The following is a 22,365-nucleotide window of genomic DNA, read 5'->3' on the forward strand; positions in this document are numbered from 1 at the left end:
CTACCACCGTGTCTTATGATCGAAAAGAGCATCTAGATATCAGGACAGCAATACCTCACCCCATACTGGAGGAATACTTTTTCTTCAATGAGTCTGACGGGAAGGATCTACTTCAGATGCCCGACAAGGCCCTCATCCCTGGCATTCGCAGGAGAAAGCGACGGAGGTATCGTGGACGAAGGTCCGGCTTCCTTGTAAGGATCCGTCACCGAGAGGGTAATCTACCTTTACCATCGGTCCTATTAGCCAACGTACATTTAATCGATAATAAAATAGACGAACTACGAGCAAGTATATCCTACCAACGGGACATTAAAAACTGTAATATCTTACGTTTCACCGAGACGTGGCTGAACGACGACATGAAAAACATACAGCTGGCGGATTTTAAGCTTTTCGGCGGGTTAGAACAGCGGCCTCTGGTTAGACAAGGAGTGGCGGTCTATGTATATTTGTAAACAACAGCTGGTGCATGAAATCTAAGGAAGTCTCGAGGTTTTGCTTGCCTGAGGTAGAGTATCTCATGATAAACTGTAGGCCACACTATTTACCAAGCGTTTTCATCTGTATTTTTCGTAGCTGTCTATATACCACCACAAACCGATGCTGGCAATAAGATCGCACTCAATGAGCTGTATACGGCCATAAACAAACAGGAAAACGCTCATCCAGAGGCAGCGCTCATAGTGGCCGGGGACTTTAATGCAGGGAACTCAAATCTGTTTTACCTCATTTCTACCAGCATGTTAAATGTGCAACCAGAGGGAAAAAACTCTAAACCACCTTTACTCAACACACATAGACGTGTACAAAGCTCTCCCTCGCCCTCCATTTGGCAAATCTGACCATAATTCTATCCTCCTGATTCCTGCTTACAAGCAAACACTAAAGCAGGAAGCACCAGTGACTCTGTCAATGAGAAAGTGGTCAGATGAAGCAGATGCTAAGGTACAGGACTCTTTTGCTAGCACAGACTGGAATATGTTCCGAGATTCTTCTGATGGCATTGAGGAGTACACCACATCAGTCACTGGCTTCATCAATAAGTGCATCGATGACATCGTCCCCACAGCAACCGTACGCACATACCCCAACCAGATACCATGGATTACAGGCAACATCTGCACTGAACTAAAGGGTAGAGCTGCCACTTTCAAAGAGAGGGATTCTAACCCGGAACTTATAGGAAATCCCGCTATGCCCTCCGACGAACCATCAAACAAGCAAAGCGTCAATACAGGACTAAGATTGAATTGTACTACACTGGCTCCGATGCTCGTCGGATGTGGTAGGGCTTGCAAACTAGTACAGACTACAAAGGGAAGCACAGCCGAGAGCTGCCCAGTGACACGAGCCTACCAGACGAGCTAAATTACTTCTAAGCTCGCTTCGAGGCAAGTAACACTGATGCATGCATGAGAGCATCAACTGTTCCGGACGACTGTCTGATCACGCTCTCTATAGCCGATGTGAGTAAGACCTTTAAACTTTTCAACATTTACAAGGCCGCAGGACCAGACGGATTACCAGGACGTGTACTCCGAGCATGCGCTGACCAACTGGCAAGTGTCTTCACTGACATTTTCAACCTGTCCTAGACTAAGTCTGTAATACCAACAGGTTTCAAGCAGACGACCATAGTCCCTGTGCCCAAGAACACTAAGGTAACCTGCCTAAATGACGACCGACTCGTGGCACTCGAGTCTGTAGTCATGAAGTGCTTTGAAAGGCTGGTCATGGCTTATATCAACCCCATTATCCCAGAATCCCTAGACCCACTCCAATTTGCATACCGCCCCAACAGATCCACAGATGATGCAATCTCTATTGCACTCAACACTGCCCTTTTCCTCCTGGACAAAAGGAACACCTATGTGACTACAGCTCAGCGTTCAACACCATAGTGCCCTCAAAGCTCATCACTAAGCAAAGGACCCTGGGACTAAACACCTCCCTCTGCAACTGGATCCTGGACTTCCTGACGGGCCGCCCCAGGTGGTAAGGGTAGGCAACAACACATCCGCTACGCTGATCCTCAACACGGGGGCCCTCAGGGATGCGTACTCAGTCCCCTCCTGTACTCCCTGTTCACTCATGACTGCATGGCCAGGCACGACTACAACACTATCATCACATTTGCCAATGACACAACAGTGGTAGGCCTGATCACCGACAACGATGAGACAGCCTATAGGGAGGAGGTCAGAGACCTGGCCATGTGGTGCCAGGACAACAACCTCTCCCTCAACGTGATCAAGACAAAGGAGATGATTGTGGACTACAGGAAAAGGAGGACCGAGCACGCCCCCATTCTCATCAACGGGGCTGTAGTGGAGCAGGTTGAAAGCTTCAAGTTCCTTGGTGTCCACATCACCAACAAACTATCATGGTTCAAGCACACCAAGACAATTGTGAAGAGGGTACGACAACCTATTCCCCAACTCAGGCGACTGAAAAGATTTGTCATGGGTCCTCAGATCCTCAAAATGTTCTACAGCTGCATCGAGAGCATCCTGACGGGTTGCACCACTGCCTGGTATGGCAACTGCTCGGCCTCCGACCGCAAGGCACTACAAAGGATAGTGAGTATGGCCCTGTACATCACTGGGGCCAAGCTTCCTGCCATCCAGGACCTCTATACCAGGCGGTGTCAGAGGAAGGCCCTAAAAATTGTCAGACTCCAGACACTCTAGTCATATACTGTTTTCTCTGCTACTGCTCGGCAAGCGGTACAGGAACACCAAGTCTAGGTCCAAAAGGCTTCTTAACCATGTCTACCCCCAAGCCATAAGACTCCTGAACAGCTAATCAAAGGGCTACTCAGACCCCTCTTTTACGCTGCTGCTACTCTCTGTTTATTATCTATGCAAAGTCACTTTAACTCAACCTACATGTACATATTACATCAATGACCTCGACTAACCGGTGCCCCCGCACATATACTCTGTACCGGTACCCCCTGTATATAGACTCACTATTGTTATTTTACTCCTGCTGTTTAAATATTTGTTACTTTTTATTTTTTTTAATTACTTGTCTGTTTTTTACTTAACACTTAAAAAAAAAAATTTTTTTAAAGCATTGTTGGTTAAGGGCTTGTAAGTAAGCATTTCACTGGCTTATGTGACAAATAATATTTGATATGATTTGATTGTCCTGGCATGGTTTTGAGGCCTGTTCAGAAATCTTGTGCTCATAAATGTGCAGTGTCAAAGGACACATTGATAATGAATAACGTTGATTTCATAGCTTTTATTGGTAAGGTTATCAATACGACTCGGGTTGTGGAAAGCAGAAATGCCAGGCTGAAGGTTATTGTGGAGACGGTAAAAGAGATATTGGGGGTATCAGATGTTACTGTTGAAATGGTTGTTGACATGCTGAACAATCCTAAGGATGGAGTGTTTCATATCTCCAGGATCCATTCTCCTCCTCCCTGGGCACGCCCTCAACTGGTTGCACTTGTTGTAATTATTGCGAAACTATTATTGGATGGTGTGTTGTACGAGCTACAGTGCTGAAGATAATTTTGAATGTGTGTGTGGCGCACTCCATTATTTATTGATTGAATGGTGATAACATTGTTGGTTCTCGTTGCTGCAGTAAATAAAACAAGCTTTCTATTGCAATATCTTTCTTGTTATTTCCATGCTCCACCCTAGCCAACCGGCGCTATTATTCCTTTTACAGCATTTGTCATCTTACTTCCGACTTTAATGTGCTCAGCCGCCAATACACTCGTGTCCAACATGGATCGGCTCTCCAATAAAACAGTCTATATTCAGGCTGCAAAGGCATCGGTTTCCTCCTTAACTCGATTTAAAGGAAAATTCCACCCTAAAACTATATTTTGGTATTTGTTTCATTAGTCCATTGTTAATACAGTCCCAAAATATTTTGCATGTCAGCATCATATGATACAAAATGCATCACACCGCCTGCATTTTGTGAGTTATCTTAACTTGATTGCTGACATGCAAAAAGTTTTTGTTTTATTAAGATAGTACAGCATATTTCCCCCCTTTCTTTTTCCACCGATGAGACAGGAAACCGACGCCTTTGCAAGCCAGAATTGAGGGTGTTTTAAGTACTAGCCGGTCCATGAGCGACATGAGGGTATTGCTGGCTGAGCAGTTGAAGTCGGCTGTAAGATGACAAACGACATAAAAATCTAAATCTTGGGGCCTGTTAGGCTAGCTCCACCCCTGATGTTTCGAACCTGTGTTTTCTTAAAGGGAAATGTCACTGTTGCTCTTTCACTGTACATGAACGTGCATCATAAAAATTGAGAATTTCCTCACTACACGCAAATACAAGCGTTAATGCATCTCACCAGGCCACCTACATTTCCTGGATGTAAGCAAACTGTACAAGCAAGCACATGCTGCTCGGGTAGCATTTAATCAGTTACCTTACTAAGAAGTCAGGCAGAGATAATGTAGCTTACTTAGCTAGCAAACAACGTTTTGTTTATCTAAACCAAAATATAGATTGCTAGCTTTCGTAATATGGTTGCTCGACATTCCGAAGCTATCTGGCGACGTGATTTGTGACTTTGCAAGCTAACTTTCGCTACGTTAGGTTGCTTTAGCTATAGTCTAATGAAGTGTTTCCCAACCCTGGTCCCCGAGTAAGTTACTACCAACAGTACACATTTTTCTTGTAGCCCTTCTCATGAAACATTTGATCTCATTGAAGTTTTCGGTTCCCAGAACTAAGAATCTGTTACGAATATAGTGGACTAAGTTTTTTATATATATATACACTGCTCAAAAAAATAAAGGGAACACTTAAACAACACAATGTAACTCCAAGTCAATCACACTTCTGTGAAATCAAACTGTCCACTTAGGAAGCAACACTGATTGACAATAAATTTCACATGCTGTTGTGCAAATGGAATAGACAAAAGGTCGAAATTATAGGCAATTAGCAAGACACCCCCAATAAAGGAGTGGTTCTGCAGGTGGTGACCACAGACCACTTCTCAGTTCCTATGCTTCCTGGCTGATGTTTTGGTCACTTTTGAATGCTGGCGGTGCTTTCACTCTAGTGGTAGCATGAAACGGAGTCTACAACCCACACAAGTGGCTCAGGTAGTGCAGCTCATCCAGGATGGCACATCAATGCGAGCTGTGGCAAGAAGGTTTGCTGTGTCTGTCAGCGTAGTGTCCAGAGCATGGAGGCGCTACCAGGAGACAGGCCAGTACATCAGGAGACGTGGAGGAGGCCGTAGGAGGGCAACAAACCAGCAGCAGGACCGCTATCTCCGCCTTTGTGCAAGGAGGAGCACTGCCAGAGCCCTGCAAAATGACCTCCAGCAGGCCACAAATGTGCATGTGTCTGCTCAAACGGTCAGAAACAGACTCCATGAGGGTGGTATGAGGGCCCGACGTCCACAGGTGGGGGTTGTGCTTACAGCCCAACACCGTGCAGGACGTTTGGCATTTGCCAGAGAACACCAAGATTGGCAAATTCGCCACTGGCGCCCTGTGCTCTTCACAGATGAATGCAGGTTCACACTGAGCACATTTGACAGACGTGACAGAGTCTGGAGACGCTCGCATTGATGTGCCATCCTGGATGAGCTGCACTACCTGAGCCACTTGTGTGAGTTGTAGACTCCGTTTCATGCTACCACTAGAGTGAAAGCACCGCCAGCATTCAAAAGTGACCAAAACATCAGCCAGGAAGCATAGGAACTGAGAAGTGGTCTGTGGTCACCACCTGCAGAACCACTCTTTTATTGGGGGTGTCTTGCTAATTGCCTATAATTTCCACCTTTTGTCTATTCCATTTGCACAACAGCATGTGAAATTTATTGTCAATCAGTGTTGCTTCCTAAATGGACAGTTTGATTTCACAGAAGTGTGATTGACTTGGAGTTACATTGTGTTGTTTAAGTGTTCCCTTTATTTTTTTGAGCAGTGTGTGTATATATATATATATATATATATATATAGACTTTAACCTTTGCCAAATGTTCTAAACAGTGCTTTGTTCAGGAGTGCAAGGGTGAATTGACTTAATGCATACCAGCATTTCACAGAGTCGCCGTTCCCTAACGGAAATATGCAAATAATGCTAGAACGCAGCAATAGGATCTCGCTAGCTCGTGATTGGTTCTGCCCACCTCCTTGCTCATTCTGCCCACTGATTCATTTGCTCCTGTTGGAAACGACAGGCTGTGGTCTATCTTGGGTTAGTTATCTTTGGTTTAGTTGTATTCGGTTATTTATTCGAGGACTTCGTTAAACAAGGTAATATAGGGGCTACACCTTCTCCCTGTCACAATTGGAACATCAAAACCAATACACCATAAAAATGACTTTTTTTGTTTTATTGCTAAACGTTTTTGAATGGTCAACCCTGTGGTCTCCCTAGTCCAGATATCTCTCAGGTTCCTTGCAAGACATGTGACTAACACCAGAGGGAGTCATTGCTTATAGACCAAGTAGATTGATAATTTTTTGAGAGGTTTCCAAGTTTGAGGACACCCAGGGCAGTAACGTTAGCTAGGTTTCCATTCAATTGGCGACAGATTTTTAATGCGAATATTGAAAAATTCGCATTAAGAAAATGTGAATTTTCTCACCAGTGGTGTTTCAGCCTAACTCATTTATTGCGGATACAAATCAGTGCGTGATGACTGTGCACACAAAATGTAGTTTTTCGGATAAGTGTACCGAATAAAATGTTAAAAAAAAAATCGCATTTTCAACTCTACGGATAGCTCTATCAAACAGCTTGCAAATAGAGTAAGTACAGTGCAGGTAGGCTGTGCAGGTAGTTTAGTCTACATTATGAGATTATTTTGGATAAGAGCAAGAATATTTTTGTTTGTCAAACGGTAGTCTAGTATCGATCATTGTCACCCGAATAAGACCCTCGATATTTATTGGAAAGGAGCACCAAGCTCATCATTGTGCACTTTCACCGTCTGTGACGTTCATCATAATTGATTTAATCTCTAGCCTAATAAACGGCATGGTTTACCGAGTCGTAGTAGGATGACCGTACACCATATCATCACCGTGACTCCCAAGTTTACTTCGATATGTTATCAATATTTGCGTAAAAAGCGTTTCCACCGGAATTTCTTGAACAATTAATCTTACCAACACAAAAGGATCCCACCATGTCGAACGAACAAATTATACATTTGTACCGAAACTTCCTCTTTCCGTCGCAGCTGTCATATTTTTTTTATAGGTATGATGGGTATTATTATTATGGTCATAAAACTGGGTGAAACGTGGTTAATGTTCCGGGTTCCAATAACTTTAACTACACTTCTCAATATGTTATTGTCTGGGTATTATCGTTCCGGGTTCCAATAACTTTAACTACACTTCTCAATATGTTATTGTCTGGGTATTATCACGTCTATGATCAAGTCAATGAGTTTATCGGACTTCCTATAGTGAACACGGATCAACAATTAGGCAACAGTTTGGCTTATGGAGCAACAACCATGACTCAATAGAATTTAAATTACCACAATATTACCAACCATATTTGGTAGTTTATTGCTAGTCTACAATCTGAATATGCTACTACTTGGAAGTACATGATATAATTCCAAGAAAATAAAAATTCCCCAATCACGTTGAGATACTTCATAGGAACTTAATTGAATGAACATGGAGGGAAAGGGTAATATTCTACAGAACATATATTATGGCCACTTTTTTAACATATGTGGATCAAATATGATACTGTTGTGAAATATGCATATCCATTAGTCATAGTCTACGCCTTTAAGAAGTAGCCTACAAGATAAGGTTTCTGTTTTTAGCTCTCACCACTCATCATTAAAAATAGCGAAGAGGGTGTGAGAGAGTGCGGTAGCAACATAGCCCTCAATGGCAATTTGGTGGCTGGAGAAGGCTGCACGAGCCCCGGAATATGTATTTCGCTCATGTCCTCATCCGGGACCGACTCAACTTTAGGATACTTTGACAGCATCGTGGCTCCTTCCAAGCGTGTTCACCAAGTTTTTATTTTTTTTTAGATTGTATTTTTATGTAATCGTTTTTCTTACATAGGCTATACAATCATTTTGATTCCATATCTGAATAGATGTATTGCCAGTCAACGTATCTTTATGAAGCACTCAACTATTTGTGAATTCCTCTGGGAAGAACAGGTGTTAAAAATCTGCGTATTCAATACAAACGAAGGCAAACATTTGTTACAAAGTTGCAATTTAGCGTTTGGATAGAAACAACACAGGAAGAGATCTTGAAGACGGATGTAACTCCATGACCAATGTCGTGCGCGGTAACGAATTTATGATTTGACTAATGTTGCTCCCAACATTGTGACAGTAATACTTTCCTCGACGTGCTTTGGATTTGTCTTCTACGTTCAACGAATTGGACCAGTAGCCTAATTATCGGGCAGAAACCAAGACATGGGGACTCAGGGCACCGGACGAAAAAGAAATCCCAATAAGGACAGGTCGACGGCCGAGGATGATGCCCTTAATCTCATATCAAGAGAGGTACGTATTTTAGATGAGAACAATACGAAAGGTACTTTGCACATCCATTCAACTTCCACTACTCGGTATTTCTATAATTTCACCCTCATTTTGTTCCCTTCCTTTCTCCCAGCGGCAGGAATATATATTTTTGACACAATAAGCGCACGAGGAAATAAAGTATAGCCCACACTGGACCCCAAAAGTGAAAATGTCCTTCTCATATTAGTTTGCCCTTCTCTAGCAGTCTAGCCAAATTATTGCTTTGTAAATATACATTTCATTGTTGCTTTGGTTGCAAATGTAAATGGTGCCTGTCCAGTGCCAGACACGTGCCCAACATAAAGAACAAATTGTGTGTCAATGACTAATTCATTGGCCAACTCACTGTATAGTTTTAATCCTACTTTATGTGCACAAAAGCACTGATGTATAAATTCTCCTTGATGAATGTAGACTAGGCTACATGTTCTTGGAGCAGGTGGCAATGATCACCCTTGTCCTATTTGTGGCCATGTAGCACCAATTCTTATTTCACTTTCATTTTGCATTACATGTGCTAACCTGCAAGAATCCATTCCCAGTATGGTTGAGTCTTGGCAGCAGTGATATGCTGTTGTTTCTCTGACAGGTGCTGAAGTCGTGCCTTACTCATGTTGTGACTGGCGCACTCACTCTTCCTGGTGGACCCGCACTTCCTGTCTCTTTGTGTTAAATTCAAAAGAAACTGGTGATCTTGATGCTTCACAGATTAAACCCTGATGAAGGCATATTGAGACCAAATCGTTTGTAATACATCCATTATATCTGTGGAGCATCAAGATCTCCAATGTGCTGGAATTTATTTTCAATTTAGCAGAACATTTTCTCCATGCACTGTAATACGATAGGTGTGTGATCTATAGGCCTAGTTTTTTTTAAATCAGTCCCTTTTGTCATACCTCAACTCTTTGTTTATTTTAAATGTACATTTTAATTCTTAAAGACATGCTCCGGGACTTTGGCGAATTGTGTTTAACTATGTCAGTATTTTTAAAACCTCCGGCTTTGGGCTGGATGTGTCAATATGTAGTTCATGCATGCATAATCTATGAGCAGAATTACTGTTTTACCTCAATTAGCCAAGAAGTCCGGCAGGTAGCCTAGTGGTTAGAGCGTTGGGCCAGTAACCGAAAGGTTGCTAGATCGAATCCCCGAGCTGACAAGGTAAAAATCTGTCGTTCTGCCCCTGAACAAGGCAGTTAACCCACTGTTCCCCGGTATGCCGTCATTGTAAATAAGAATATGCTCTTAATATAAAAAAATCTCTAGTTTGAAACCGACAGTTTATTTTGGAACCTTTGTGCCACCATTTTGCCTACTACGATAATTTGGTGATGTACTGCAAGATTGGCCCACAATCTAGCAATACAATTTCCAACCAATGAGCTACAGCCCCTCCCCATTTGAGTGACAGCAAGCAAGATGCATTTGAGTCTTCATTGATGAGAGACAGACTGTAGCTAACGGAGTCTACACATGGATTGTGTAAACAATTGCCATTATTTTCAACATGTCAGCTGAAGAGGTAAGGTATACAGGGTATGCATATTGCTTTTAGGAACACTGATTTATGAACAGATGTACACTATATATACAAAAGTATATGGACACCCCCTCAAATTAGTGGATTTGGCTGTTTCAGCCACACCCGTTATTGACGCGTACAGCCATGCACTCTCCATAGACAAATATTGGCAGTAGAATGGCCTTACTGAAGAGCTCAGTGACTTTAAACGTGGCACCGTCGTAGTTTGTCAAATTTCTGCCCTGCTAGAGCTGCCCCGGTCAACTGTAAGTGCTGTTATTGTGAAGTGGAAACATCTAGGAGCAACAACGGCTCAGCCACGAAGTGGTAGGCCAAAAAGCTCACAGAACCCCAGACTGCCAGATGCTGAAGTGGGTACAAATAGTCTGTCCTCGGTTGCAACACTCAATACCAAGCCTCTGGAAGCAACGTTGGCACAAGAACTGTTCGTCGGTAGTTTCATGAAATGGGTTTCCATGGCTGAGCAGCCACACACAAGCCTAAGATCACCATGCGCAATACCAAGTGTCAGCTGGAGTGGTGTAAAGCTTGCTGCCATTGGACTCTGGAGTGGTGGTAAATGGCCAGCACATTATGAAACTATGCCTATAAATCTTTTGTCAAAGTCCATATATGGCACAATGTGGGAAACATCCCATCAACAACAATTGCTAGTCCAAATCAAACCTTACCTGATTCCAAGGGCCTTTTGTATGCATGATCATCTGGCATGTCTGCACCCAGCTCCGCAATAGAAAATTGGAGTGATTTCAAAAAATATATATATATTAAAATGTTTTGAACATTGGCTAGACCAACAACTATGATGTTCCCTGATATGCATTTACCATAAACCGATAGCTAGCGACTTTAGATTTCATTAAACGCCCAACCATTTGATAGATCAGTCTAGTTTTCTCTGACATGAGTATCAATAGCATCCTAGCTACATGTTTGGTACAATTATGGCTGGAAGAACCTTCCTCTATGGCTGGCTTGTGCAAGTGAGAGGGCTAGCTACACTACATGACCAAAAGTATGTGGACACCTGCTCGTCAAACACCTCATTCTAAAATCATGGGTGTTAATATGGAGTTGGTCCACCCTTTGCTGCTATAACAGCCTCCACTCTTCTGGGAAGGCTTTCCACTAGATGTTGGAACATTGCTGCGAAGACTTGCTTCCATTCAGCCACAAGCATTAGTTAGGTAAGAGAAACCATATGCTTTATGAGTGCGTTTGCACCGTTTAAATTTTTTGGGGGAATTATTTATCAATTATCCATTACTAAAGAGCCATAAGGATATAGTTCCGCCTTATTTGAATTTATCCATAAGGCCTATGTTATGTCCATATCAGGCATATAATACTCCAAATGGGCAAAATGTCCACTTGTCGCATATGATCATAGGAAGTCAGGTTCCGAACCCAAAAGTCAGTGAATCATGTCCAAATGGCCTATATAATGACCAAATGGTATATATCTGTATGTTAAGTCCTGAATCAGCCTAGAAGGTCTATTAATCATGTTTGATCATAGGAAGTCAGAATTTCTCATTAGTTTTGATTACATCCTGCCCATTTTGTGACAGTAAATCCCTATTAAAATATATTGGCAATGGACAGTGTCCAATTGTAGTATAACATGTTGAGACTGTCAATATATTATATGTGTAATGGACACTGTCCATTTAGCAATATATTGCCAATGGGCCTTTATTCATAGTGTATCTTATCCCTTATACTTACGTGTTAATTTCAGCATGTCCTTATACATTGGCAATGGACACTGTCCAATTGCAGAATAGCATGTTCACACTGGCAATATATCATATCTGTAATGGACACTTTCCAATAGCAATATATTGGCAATACAGTTGAAGTCGGAAGTTTACATACACTTAGGTTGGAGTCATTAAAACTCGTTTTTCAACCTCAAATTTCTTGTTAACAAACTATAGTTTTGGCAAGTCGGTTAGGACATCTTCTTTGTGCATGACACAAGTAATTCTTCCAACAATTGTTTACGGACAGGTTATTTCACTTATAATTCACTGTATCACAATTCCAGTGGGTCAGATGTTTACATACACTAAGTTGACTGTGCCTTTTTAAACAGCTTGGAAAATTCCAGAAAATTATGTCTTGGCTTTAGAAGCTTCTGATAGGCTAATTTACATAATTTGAGTCAATTGCAGGTGTACATGTGGATGTATTTAAAGGCCTACCTTCAAACTCAGTGCCTCTTTGCTTGACATCATGGGAAAATCAAAAGAAATCAGCCAAGACCTCTGAAAAAAATTGGAGACCTCCAAAATTCTGGTTCATCCTTAGGAGCAATTTCCAAACGCCTGAAGGTACCACGTTCATCTGTACAAACAATAGTACGCAAGTATAAACACCATGGGACCGTGCAGCCGTCATACCGCTCAGGAAGGAGACGAGTTGTGTCTCCTAGAGATGAACGTACTTTGGTGCGAAAAGTGCAAATCTATCACAGAACAACAGCAAAGGACCCTGTGAAGATGCTGGAGAAAACGGGTACAAAAGTATCTATATCCACAGTGAAACGAGTCCTATATCAACATAACCTGAAAGGCCGCTCAGCAAGGAAGAAGCCACTGCTCCAAAACCGCCATAAAAAAGCCAGACTACGGTTTGCAACTGCACATGGGGACAAAGATCGTACTTTTTGGAGAAATGTCCTCTGGTCTGATGAAACAAAAATAGAACTGTTTGGCCATAATGACCATCCTTATGTTTGGAGGAAAAAGGGGGAGGCTTGCAAGCCAAAGAACACCATCCCAACGGTGAAGCATGGAGGTGGCAGCATCATGTTGTGAGGGTGCTTTGCTGCAGGAGGGACTGGTGCACTTCACAAAATAGATGGCATCATGAAAGGGAAAAGTATGTGGATATATTGAAGCAACATCTCAAGACATCAGTCAGGAAGTTAAAGCTTGGTCACAGATGGGTCTTCCAAATGGACAATGACCCCAAGCATACTTCCAAAGTTGTGGCAAAATGGCTTAAGGACAAAAAAGTCAAGGTATTGGAGTGGCCATCACAAAGCCCTGACCTCATTCCTATAGAACATTTGTGGGCAGAACTGAAAAAGCGTGTGCGAGCAAGGAGGCTTACAAACCTGACTCAGTTACACCAGCTCTGTCAGGAGGAATGGGCCAAAATTCACCCAACTTATTGTGGAAGGCTACCCAAAACGTTTGACCCAAGTTTAACAATTTAAAGGCAATGCTACCAAATACTAATTGAGTGTATGTAAACTTCTGACCCACTGGGAATGTGATGAAAGAAATATAAGCTGAAATCATTTCACATTCTTAAAATAAACAAAGTGGTGATCCTAACTGACCTAAAACAGGGAATTAATACTTGGATTAAATGTCAGAATTGTGAAAACTGAGTTAAAATGTATTTGGCTAAGGTGTGCGTAAACTTCCGACTTCAACTGTATAACACTGTCCAATTGCTGTAGGAAATGTTGGCACTGGAAAAATAATTATGGCCAATGGACACTGTCCATTAGTAAATGCCCATTGTAATACATTGCTATCAGGAATTTTACATGTTGGGCATTTCAGCAATTTAACAATTGTCATGCTTGTTGAACTCAAGACCGCCTAGCAGTGATAGTGGTTCCTCTTCCTTGCTCTTTGGTGTTGATTTCAGCCTGTCCATTTGGTGATGGTAAATCGCTGCTTAAAGATATTGGAAATGGACAGTGTCCATTGACATATGATAAATTGCCAGTGCCAACATTTGCAGTATGAAATATCAAATATTTACCATCACGAATTGGACATGCAGTTAAAGGCCTTAAACTAATAAAGTCCACAACTGGGACACTGTACAGTACATGTGTACTCTATCTATGCTGTCCTTAGACTGTTTATGACACATGCTCTGTCCAATCAATTTATTGCCAGTGGACAAAATGTCCATTAACCGACCTCAACCCAGTTGAGATGGTTTGGGATGAGATGGACTGCAGAGTGAAGGAAAAATAGCCAACAAGTGCACAGCATATGTGGGAACTCCTTCAAACATTCCAGGTGAAGCTGGTTGAGAGACTGCCAAGAGTGTGCAAAGGTGCCATCAAGGCAAGGGGTGGCTACTTTGAAGAATCTCAAATATATTTTGATTTAACTGTTTTTTGTTGTTGTTGGTTACTACATGATTCCATGTGTTATTTCATAGTTTTGATGTCTTCACTATTCTACAATGTAGAAAATAGTAAAAAATAGAAACCCTGGAATCAGTAGGTGTCCAAACTTTTGAATTGTACTGGATAGTGTATTAACTTTTTTTTGATTCGTCTCTATCTGCACGTGGTCCTGTGTGACGACAAATGTAGTCGTCAGAATGGATGACTATTTAATAAAATATCTCAATTTGTAGCAAACTTCAAAATAATTCACTGTGGGAGATTGATCTTGATCATAAACACCTTTTGGGCCCAATACATCAGTAAATTTTTTGGGGGGTTTGGCTGTTCTGGCGATCGTAATTTACATAGGCATTCTAGGGCAGACCTGCGCTTTTGGCACCGTTAGGTTGCTACACAGTACTGCCCTACCAAGCAAAAAGGCAGTAACTCATTTTTAGACAAAATGAGCAATGTCATTTTTGCTACATTAAATACATGCTTAATCATGTGGACAAGTATCCTTCCTCTATTGTGTTTTGGAGAAAATGGGGGTCATGTTAGTAGTTACTGTGAAACCAAGGTAAAACTAAAGCAATTTTTCTCACTTCCACACTATGAGCAGTTACTGCCTTTTTGCTAGCGACCAGCAGAGCTTGACTTCACACTCTAGACTGGGCACCGGGGGCCTGGGTTGCATAGTGAAAGAAGGTTGGCCCAGGACTGCCCAGCGTTATCCAATGAGGTTGCAGGGCAGGCCCAACAACTTAGTGGAAAGCCCATGCACATGTACACACACAGCAGAGCGAGAGCAATGACGTAGTGCACATGTGACATAGTAGGCCATTTTTGGGGACCACTTTTGGCTCGTGAACACTACTTTAAGAACTACTGGCTAAAAAGTATACAGAAGTTTACAGTGCCAAAATTCTATGTCTTACACTGAAATAACATGTTGCATTGGCTACATGATTGCATGAAGTGTGACGCCTCAGGCCACTAATTTATGGGGTGAAAGGGCACTGCTTTCACGTTTCAACTATAAACTCTGGGTCTTCGAGACCTTTGTTTGAAGTGTGACGCACGCAGGCTGAATGTAGGCCTTGAAATACAGTTCCACATGGTGACTTCCTGGTTGTGCCAACACACACTTTTTTTTATTGTTCTAGTTAAACAGTCCTATCATGCTGTAAAAGACAAGCATCTTGAGTCACTGTCTTACATGTGATACAGCTCAGGCAGTTTCAGTAGTACATGTCTAGAGGGTGTACTTTACCACTATGCTCCCAGGGTAGTAACAGCACTGTTAAATGGAAGGAAGTGCGGTCTGTTAAGACTCATACTGGATGTTGCAACAAATGGGCATCTCCCCTCAGACACCTGACTCACTAGTGACTGTTGCTTCATGATTACCTTTGCCAAGTCGGTAGCAGTTGGCGATCTGAATGTTATAATTTTCTGGTATGAAGTTAGCAGATTGCTATTTACTTTACAGTCTGGGGGTTACACTTTCTTGAAGTTTAGTCATTGTTGCTTGCTGTAGACCATGTGCAATGGGGAGAACATGCTGTAGTTGGTGATGTCTGCTTGTAGTTTTTAGGGTTTGATACGTACAATTTTAAGGGGCAGTTCCCCACAGCTGCCCTTGCACATTTCCCGAGTGTTTAAAAACACTTTGTCAGTGGACAGTTTCCTGTTGTCATAGAACGGTAGCTTCAGGACTGTAACTGCTACACACAGAGAAATACTGTGCCTTTAAGTGCAGGCTGGGTCGAGTCCCACAATGGCAGCCCTCTGACAGGATGGTATGTCAGTCCTGATGAGCAGACCGATTCTGCAACACAGGCTTTAAAAATAGAAAGGCCCTAAAGATCAGCTGTTACTGCACCCTGCCTTCAGATTGGGTCTGTCGCGGGGGGATGGGGTCTAATGGCGCATGCCAATAGCTTACTGGTCCACTGGAAATGGCCACTTCATGGAAAAGGCATGGCAAATGACTCTTTGGTAATGGAGCCTTTTTAAGTGTAGTCTTCGAGACATCAGGAGCTTGAGCTGTTGGTGGTTCAACTGTATCTTGTTTCTATACGGGTTGTTGTGCAGAGCAGTATTTGCTTAGGAAGAAGTTTAAATGTATGGTTATAATATGTGTATCCTTGACTTAGTATGGACAAGGGAGAGGAGACCACACAGTAGGAAGGAATGTTCTGGCTCAGGAGCTTTGCACACTTGTAATTCTGTACTTTTTGCCAATGTCAAACACTTCAATATAATAATTCAAACAAGGATTTCTGGCACGTCACCATAATGAATCTTGCCAAGGTAAAAGTTCATAGAAAATGTTGAAATGTGTTTAATTCAATGGTGCATTTGAAAGATTAACCCTGGCACTAACGCTGCCAGGCTGCATCACTCCAACTTTTCACGTTATTCTTATAAACTAACACCAAGAGGCAGTTGATCTGAATTAAACTTCTATTTGTATGCCATTAATGATAAGATCTTATGGCTACGACAGAGTTACTAATATTAACCATGGAAAACGTATCCACACAAACAGTAGGGGTTGGGGGAAACTGGTATACAGTTACATTTCAGGATACATATTTTGACGACGTATCGTTTTGACTATCGCAATATTAGTTGGCTGTACCTGCACCAAAGCTCTATTTTTTTATTTTTTTAAATGTTCCCTTCATAACTTGTTCTCCTTCCTTATTTTTAATAAGCGAGACCATGTTTTCAGCACTTTTATTTCCATGACTGATCAAACCTCACTATTGCCCCTCAGCAGCAGACATATGGTGAGCAACATGTTTGGAACATCAAATCGCAAGAAAATCACAGTATCAAGTCACTACATATAGAATCATGAGAATCACAATGCAGATCGTATCGGCACCTAAGTATCATGATACCAAATCGTGACGTCCCTGGCAATTCCCAACCCTAATGAAGTTGGTAAAATTTAATGGATGACAAACAGCGAGCCCGCTATGTGTTCAATACAAGAAACTCAGGAGCATTCTTCAGACCAAAGGGTGGGATATGGAAATGAAAGCGGTATTAAAAATAAAATACAAATACAGGCAAAGTGTCCTCACAGTTGAGTCTTTGAATAGTACACAGTGTTGATGATTAAGGAGGCGTTGACTCCTTGGACTTAGAAGATGAATATGGATGTAAAGGGACTTACCTCATACATTCAATAAACAAAACGGTGACTTAGCACGTGCAGAGAGGGTACAGAGGTGTTACATTAGTTAAGCACAGTGTTTTGTTTGTCAGATGATCCTAAAACATTTATCGATCACCTTGTCAAGAGAAGCTAGAGGGAAGTTGATAGAAGATGAGTGAATTGCACAGTAGCTCCACTGTCTTCTTTCACCTCAGTTCCATTTGCCCTCCCAGCTATGTTGATTCCCCTAGTGTGGTGTTGGGATGTCAAGTGCTGTGATAATGATGGCAGGCCTGGAACTCAGCCTGTGGGAAGTTTGCATGAATGTACTGGTAAGAGTCCACCACAGTGTGCTGGGATCACCTCATGTTTAATGTAGGCTATTCCGTGTTAATGTCTGCAGTAAACAAATTTCTTGATGCATTGTCAGCCTGTAAAACCTACATAGCAACCTTGGTTACACATCAAATGCTAGCCTAATTTGATTCGTTTCCAGTGTTACGACGCTGAATTGAATGTCCTAATTGAGGGATTATAGCTAAAGTTAAAATTAGTCACATTGTGACCTTGTTTTTAAGCTGTCTGTATATGTGTCCTACATTCTGAAGTTGGAGTTAAATAGTGAAAAGTGTGAACACGAAAGCATGTATTTTGGATACTTGTCCTTTTACTGTTTGAGGATATGACTGGATTATGTCTGTGGAAGGTGAACGCTTCACAGTAGTGGAGGTTGATTGACTGCAGCAGTCCCCACACTCTACTGGGATGTCTTTCTCAGTGATGGTGAGGGAAGATGACACCATCCTTCCTGACGGGCCGCCCCCAGGTGGTGAGGGTAGGTAACAACATCTCCACCCCGCTGATCCTCAACACTGGGTCCCCACAAGGGTGCGTTCTGAGCCCTCTCCTGTACTCCCTGTTCACCCACGACTGCGTGGCCATGCACGCCTCCAACTCAATCATCAAGTTTGCGGATGACACTACAGTGGTAGGCTTGATTACCAACAACGACGAGACGGCCTACAGGGAGGAGGTGAGGGCCCTCGGAGTGTGGTGTCAGGAAAATAACCTCACACTCAACGTCAACAAAACAAAGGAGATGATTGTGGACTTCAGGAAACAGCAGAGGGAGCACCCCCCTATCCACATCGACGGGTCAGTAGTGGAGAAGGTGGAAAGTTTTAAGTTCCTCGGTGTACACATCACGGACAAACTGAATTGGTCCACCCACACAGACAGCGTTGTGAAGAAGGCGCAGCAGCGCCTCTTCAACCTCAGGAGGCTGAAGAAATTCGGCTTGTCACCAAAAGCACTCACAAACTTCTACAGATGCACAATCGAGAGCATCCTGTCGGGCTGTATCACCGCCTGGTACGGCAACTGCTCCGCCCACAACCGTAAGGCTCTCCAGAGGGTAGTGAGGTCTGCAGAACGCATCACCGGGGGCAAACTACCTGCCCTCCAGGACACCTACACCACCCGATGTCACAGGAAGGCCATAAAGATCATCAAGGACAACAACCACCCAAGCCACTGCCTGTTCACCCCGCTATCATCCAGAAGGCGAGGTCAGTACAGGTGCATCAAAGCAGGGACCGAGAGACTGAAAAACAGCTTCTATCTCAAGGCCATCAGACTGTTAAACAGCCACCACTAACATTTAGCGGCCGCTGCCAACATACTGACTCAACTCCAGCCACTTTAAAAATGGGAATTGATGGAAATTATGTCAAAATGTACCACTAGCCACTTTAAACAATGCCACTTAATATAATGTTTACATACCCTACATTACCCATCTCATATGTATATACTGTACTCTATATCATCTACTGCATCTTGCCATCTTTATGTAATACATGTACCACTAGCCACTTTAAACTATGCCACTTTATGTTTACATACCCTACAGTACTCATCTCATATGTATATACCGTACTCTATACCATCTACTGCATCTGCCATGCCGTTCTGTACCACCACTCATTCATATATCTTTATGTACATATTCTTTATCCCTTTACACTTGTGTGTGTGTGTAAGGTAGTAGTTGTGGAATTGTTAGGTTAGATTACTTGTTGGTTATTACTGCATTGTCGGAACTAGAAGCACAAGCATTTCGCTACACTCGCATTAACATCTGCTAACCATGTGTATGTGACTAATAAAATTTGATTTGATTTGAAAAAATAAAATAAAAAAACAGAGAAGGGTTCAAGTAAGTTCCCGTTCGTCCTGCTGCACCTGCCTGACACTTTAGAAACCGGCATGTCTTGGATTTCTCCTTGCTGGATTAGGCTAGCATTCACGACAGCGGTGGACGGGCATCCTCAGGGTAGAGCATCCTCCTGTCCTGCCAAGTACCTCAACTACACAATGATTTAATCCACAGAGTTGAGCGCAGACTAGAGTTTATTTTTATTTTTTATTAACCTGCAACTCTGAGTCCCTATGCAGTCGATACTTTAACAATTTCAATTCTTAAAACCATACCATGTACCAGTGGAGGCTCCTCAGAGGAGGAAGGGGAGGACCATCCTCAGTGAATTTCAGAAAAATAAATTGTGAAACATTAATAAAGGTGTCCTTTTCAGATAAAACTCTACTAAATATATTCACATGTCTCCAAATAATTGATTAATACACATTTTCTACAGTAGCCTCAACAGCACTCTCTGGGGTAGCACCATGGTGTAGCCAGAGGACAGCTAGTTTCCGTCATCCTCAGGGCACATTGACTTCAGGACAAAACCTAGGAGGCTCATTGTTGGACTTACGCAGTAATTATGACAACTTCTGGAGCAATTTTCCCAACCTATCAGAGCTCTAGCAGTATGAACTGCCAACCCAGTCAAAGGATCTAAAAATGAATCTAGTACTGAAAGCATAAGCTTCAGCTAGCTAGCGCAGCAGTGCATAAAATGTGGTGAGTAGTTGACTCCGAGAGAGACAATGGTTAAACAAACGTCTTCCAAAATGAAGAAGTATGAGCAAGAGAGCTAGCTGTATTTCTTTTCAATTGCCTAGCTAGTGAATGCAGCTAGCTAGTTTAGCTTGCTCAAACAGAGAGGGATGCTATGATAGCTAGCTGGCTATGGCTATCAACAGCTGAGACTTTTCCAAGTCAAGGTAAGCTTTTGGTTTTATTAATTTATTGCCACCGGGACCTGCCGGTGTACCTGCTTACTGTACTGCAGGATTGTAGCGGGTTTAGCAATGCATAAGTTCTAGTAGCTAGCTGTTGAAAATAACATTAGCTAATATGGTGACAATGAAGTAGGCTGTGTGTAGAGGTTAGCGGTTATGGTGTGAAGGTTTGGCTTGAAGTTTTTTTTCACCTGGTCACAGACAGCTGTTGTATTGTGGACTGAAGTCCACAAGCGAAGGGAAAAGGTGAGAGGAGGGCACGTAGATGCATGCGAGAAGGAATTATACAACCAGCAAATCATGCTGTGTGTGTGTGGTTGCTATGAAAGTGAACTGTGCGATCATCAGGGGTGTATTCATTCCGATTCTGATGAAAAAATGTTTCGCAAAAGGAAGGGTGATAAACATATCTGAATTTGTCCAATAGAAACTCTCGTTTGCAACTGTTGCACTAATGATTACACCCTAGATAAGCTAGATGCAGGCAAGAGTGTGCAAGGCGGTCATCGTCCACCCTCATTTTCAACGGCGCCGACCGTCACTGCCGTGTACCTATGCTTGTCCTCTGTTGCATGCCTTTTCTTTGCTGAAATCCATACTGTTTCCTCATTGCTGTTGCTCTAAGATGGCAACTCGGCGCAAATGTGCATGTGCCAATTTGAATCTCAACATGGAAACAGTCGGTGGTTGCATTTGATTAATGTTTTATTAAAACGTATTGATATCATCAAACATAGGTACACGGTAAGGGATAAAGTTTTGAAGTATCAACTGCATATCAACTCTGAGTCAGAGGTTCATTTACAAAACTCTAGTCTGCTCAACATCTGTGGATGAAATCCTCTATCAGCGCTGATGGCTGTCTAGGATTCTGTTGACGTCAGTGCGTTTTGTCTCACTGCGGTCGGGAGACAAAGTAAGTGGCAGATTAAGTTGCCTTGTCAACGTTCGGTGACAGACCAAGGGGAGTGGAGAATCAAGTGTTTAGATTAGTCTGGTACCCTGAAGTTAGGAGGGGCACAACCCACATCTTTAAAAAATGTCACTGTCATCAATGGGACAGGCCAGATAATTGGCACACGTGTGTACGCAATCACGCACAAACATAAACGCACAGATAAATGCAGAGATTAATTTTAAAACTGCATATACACAGACATCTAGGCTACATTGTGTCATAGACACAAATGCATGCATGCACCAGTTACCAGTAGGTCATGTTTCTAAACTACTTTATTTAATTTTTTTAAGTATACCCTTTTTTTGTGGAACAATGAGCTGTCATTTCACTCCTGTTTCAACTTCAGCATTTCCAAATCCATTAGCTCAGCTAAAAAGTATGCCAAAATAAAGAAGCAAACTGAGGTTTACACAAACATGGAGATGTAAACATTAATTCTCTAAATATTTCTTCATATGTTTAGACATGGACGAGTGGGTTCAGTTAGCCTAGCCTGCTCTGACCCTCAAAGGGAAGTTTCCATAAAAGGATGTTGAGGCACTGTGCTTTTGCTTCCTCTTGATGACATCACACACAGGGCCCGTAGAGATAGTTATCACACATGCCTTCCTGTTTATTCGCTTCGAAACCCAGGGAGCACTGTTGATTGGTTGGTAAGAAGGAAGAAATGGCATGTCAAGAATTAACAGTAGGGGAGGGTGGGTAAGTTGAGCCAAAGGAGTAAATTGAGCCACCCTTGTTTCAAAGAAATCTTACACAAAATTAGCTTAGCAAATATTTAGGAGGCTGAGGTAATTTCATGGAGTCTGTGGTTTCTTCTTCACATGGAAAAGTGGCAAGCAATTTGGGTACACATGACAGATCA

At 42.3% G+C, this 22,365-nt stretch overlaps 1 protein-coding gene across 23 annotated transcripts in view; it reads left to right on the top strand.

Annotated features, from left to right (window-relative positions):
- Positions 1-7,798: 7,798 nt before the first annotated feature.
- LOC139538307 (leucine-rich repeat flightless-interacting protein 2-like) overlaps positions 7,799-22,365 on the top strand; it is a 90,440-nt gene continuing 75,873 nt past the window's right edge. For 12 of the 23 annotated variants that reach the window (XM_071340174.1, XM_071340184.1, XM_071340178.1 and 9 more), the window contains exon 1: positions 7,804-8,506. In XM_071340174.1, coding sequence (XP_071196275.1) covers positions 8,417-8,506 — 90 coding nt within the window. In that variant the 5' untranslated portion in view covers positions 7,804-8,416. Of the gene's footprint in view, positions 8,507-22,365 lie in introns of all 23 variants that reach the window. The other 11 variants (XM_071340190.1, XM_071340191.1, XM_071340193.1 and 8 more) reach the window with 5 other exon arrangements.

The sequence above is a fragment of the Salvelinus alpinus genome, chromosome 14 (genome assembly GCF_045679555.1).
Source record: "Salvelinus alpinus chromosome 14, SLU_Salpinus.1, whole genome shotgun sequence".
Classification (NCBI taxonomy): Eukaryota; Metazoa; Chordata; class Actinopteri; order Salmoniformes; family Salmonidae; genus Salvelinus; species Salvelinus alpinus.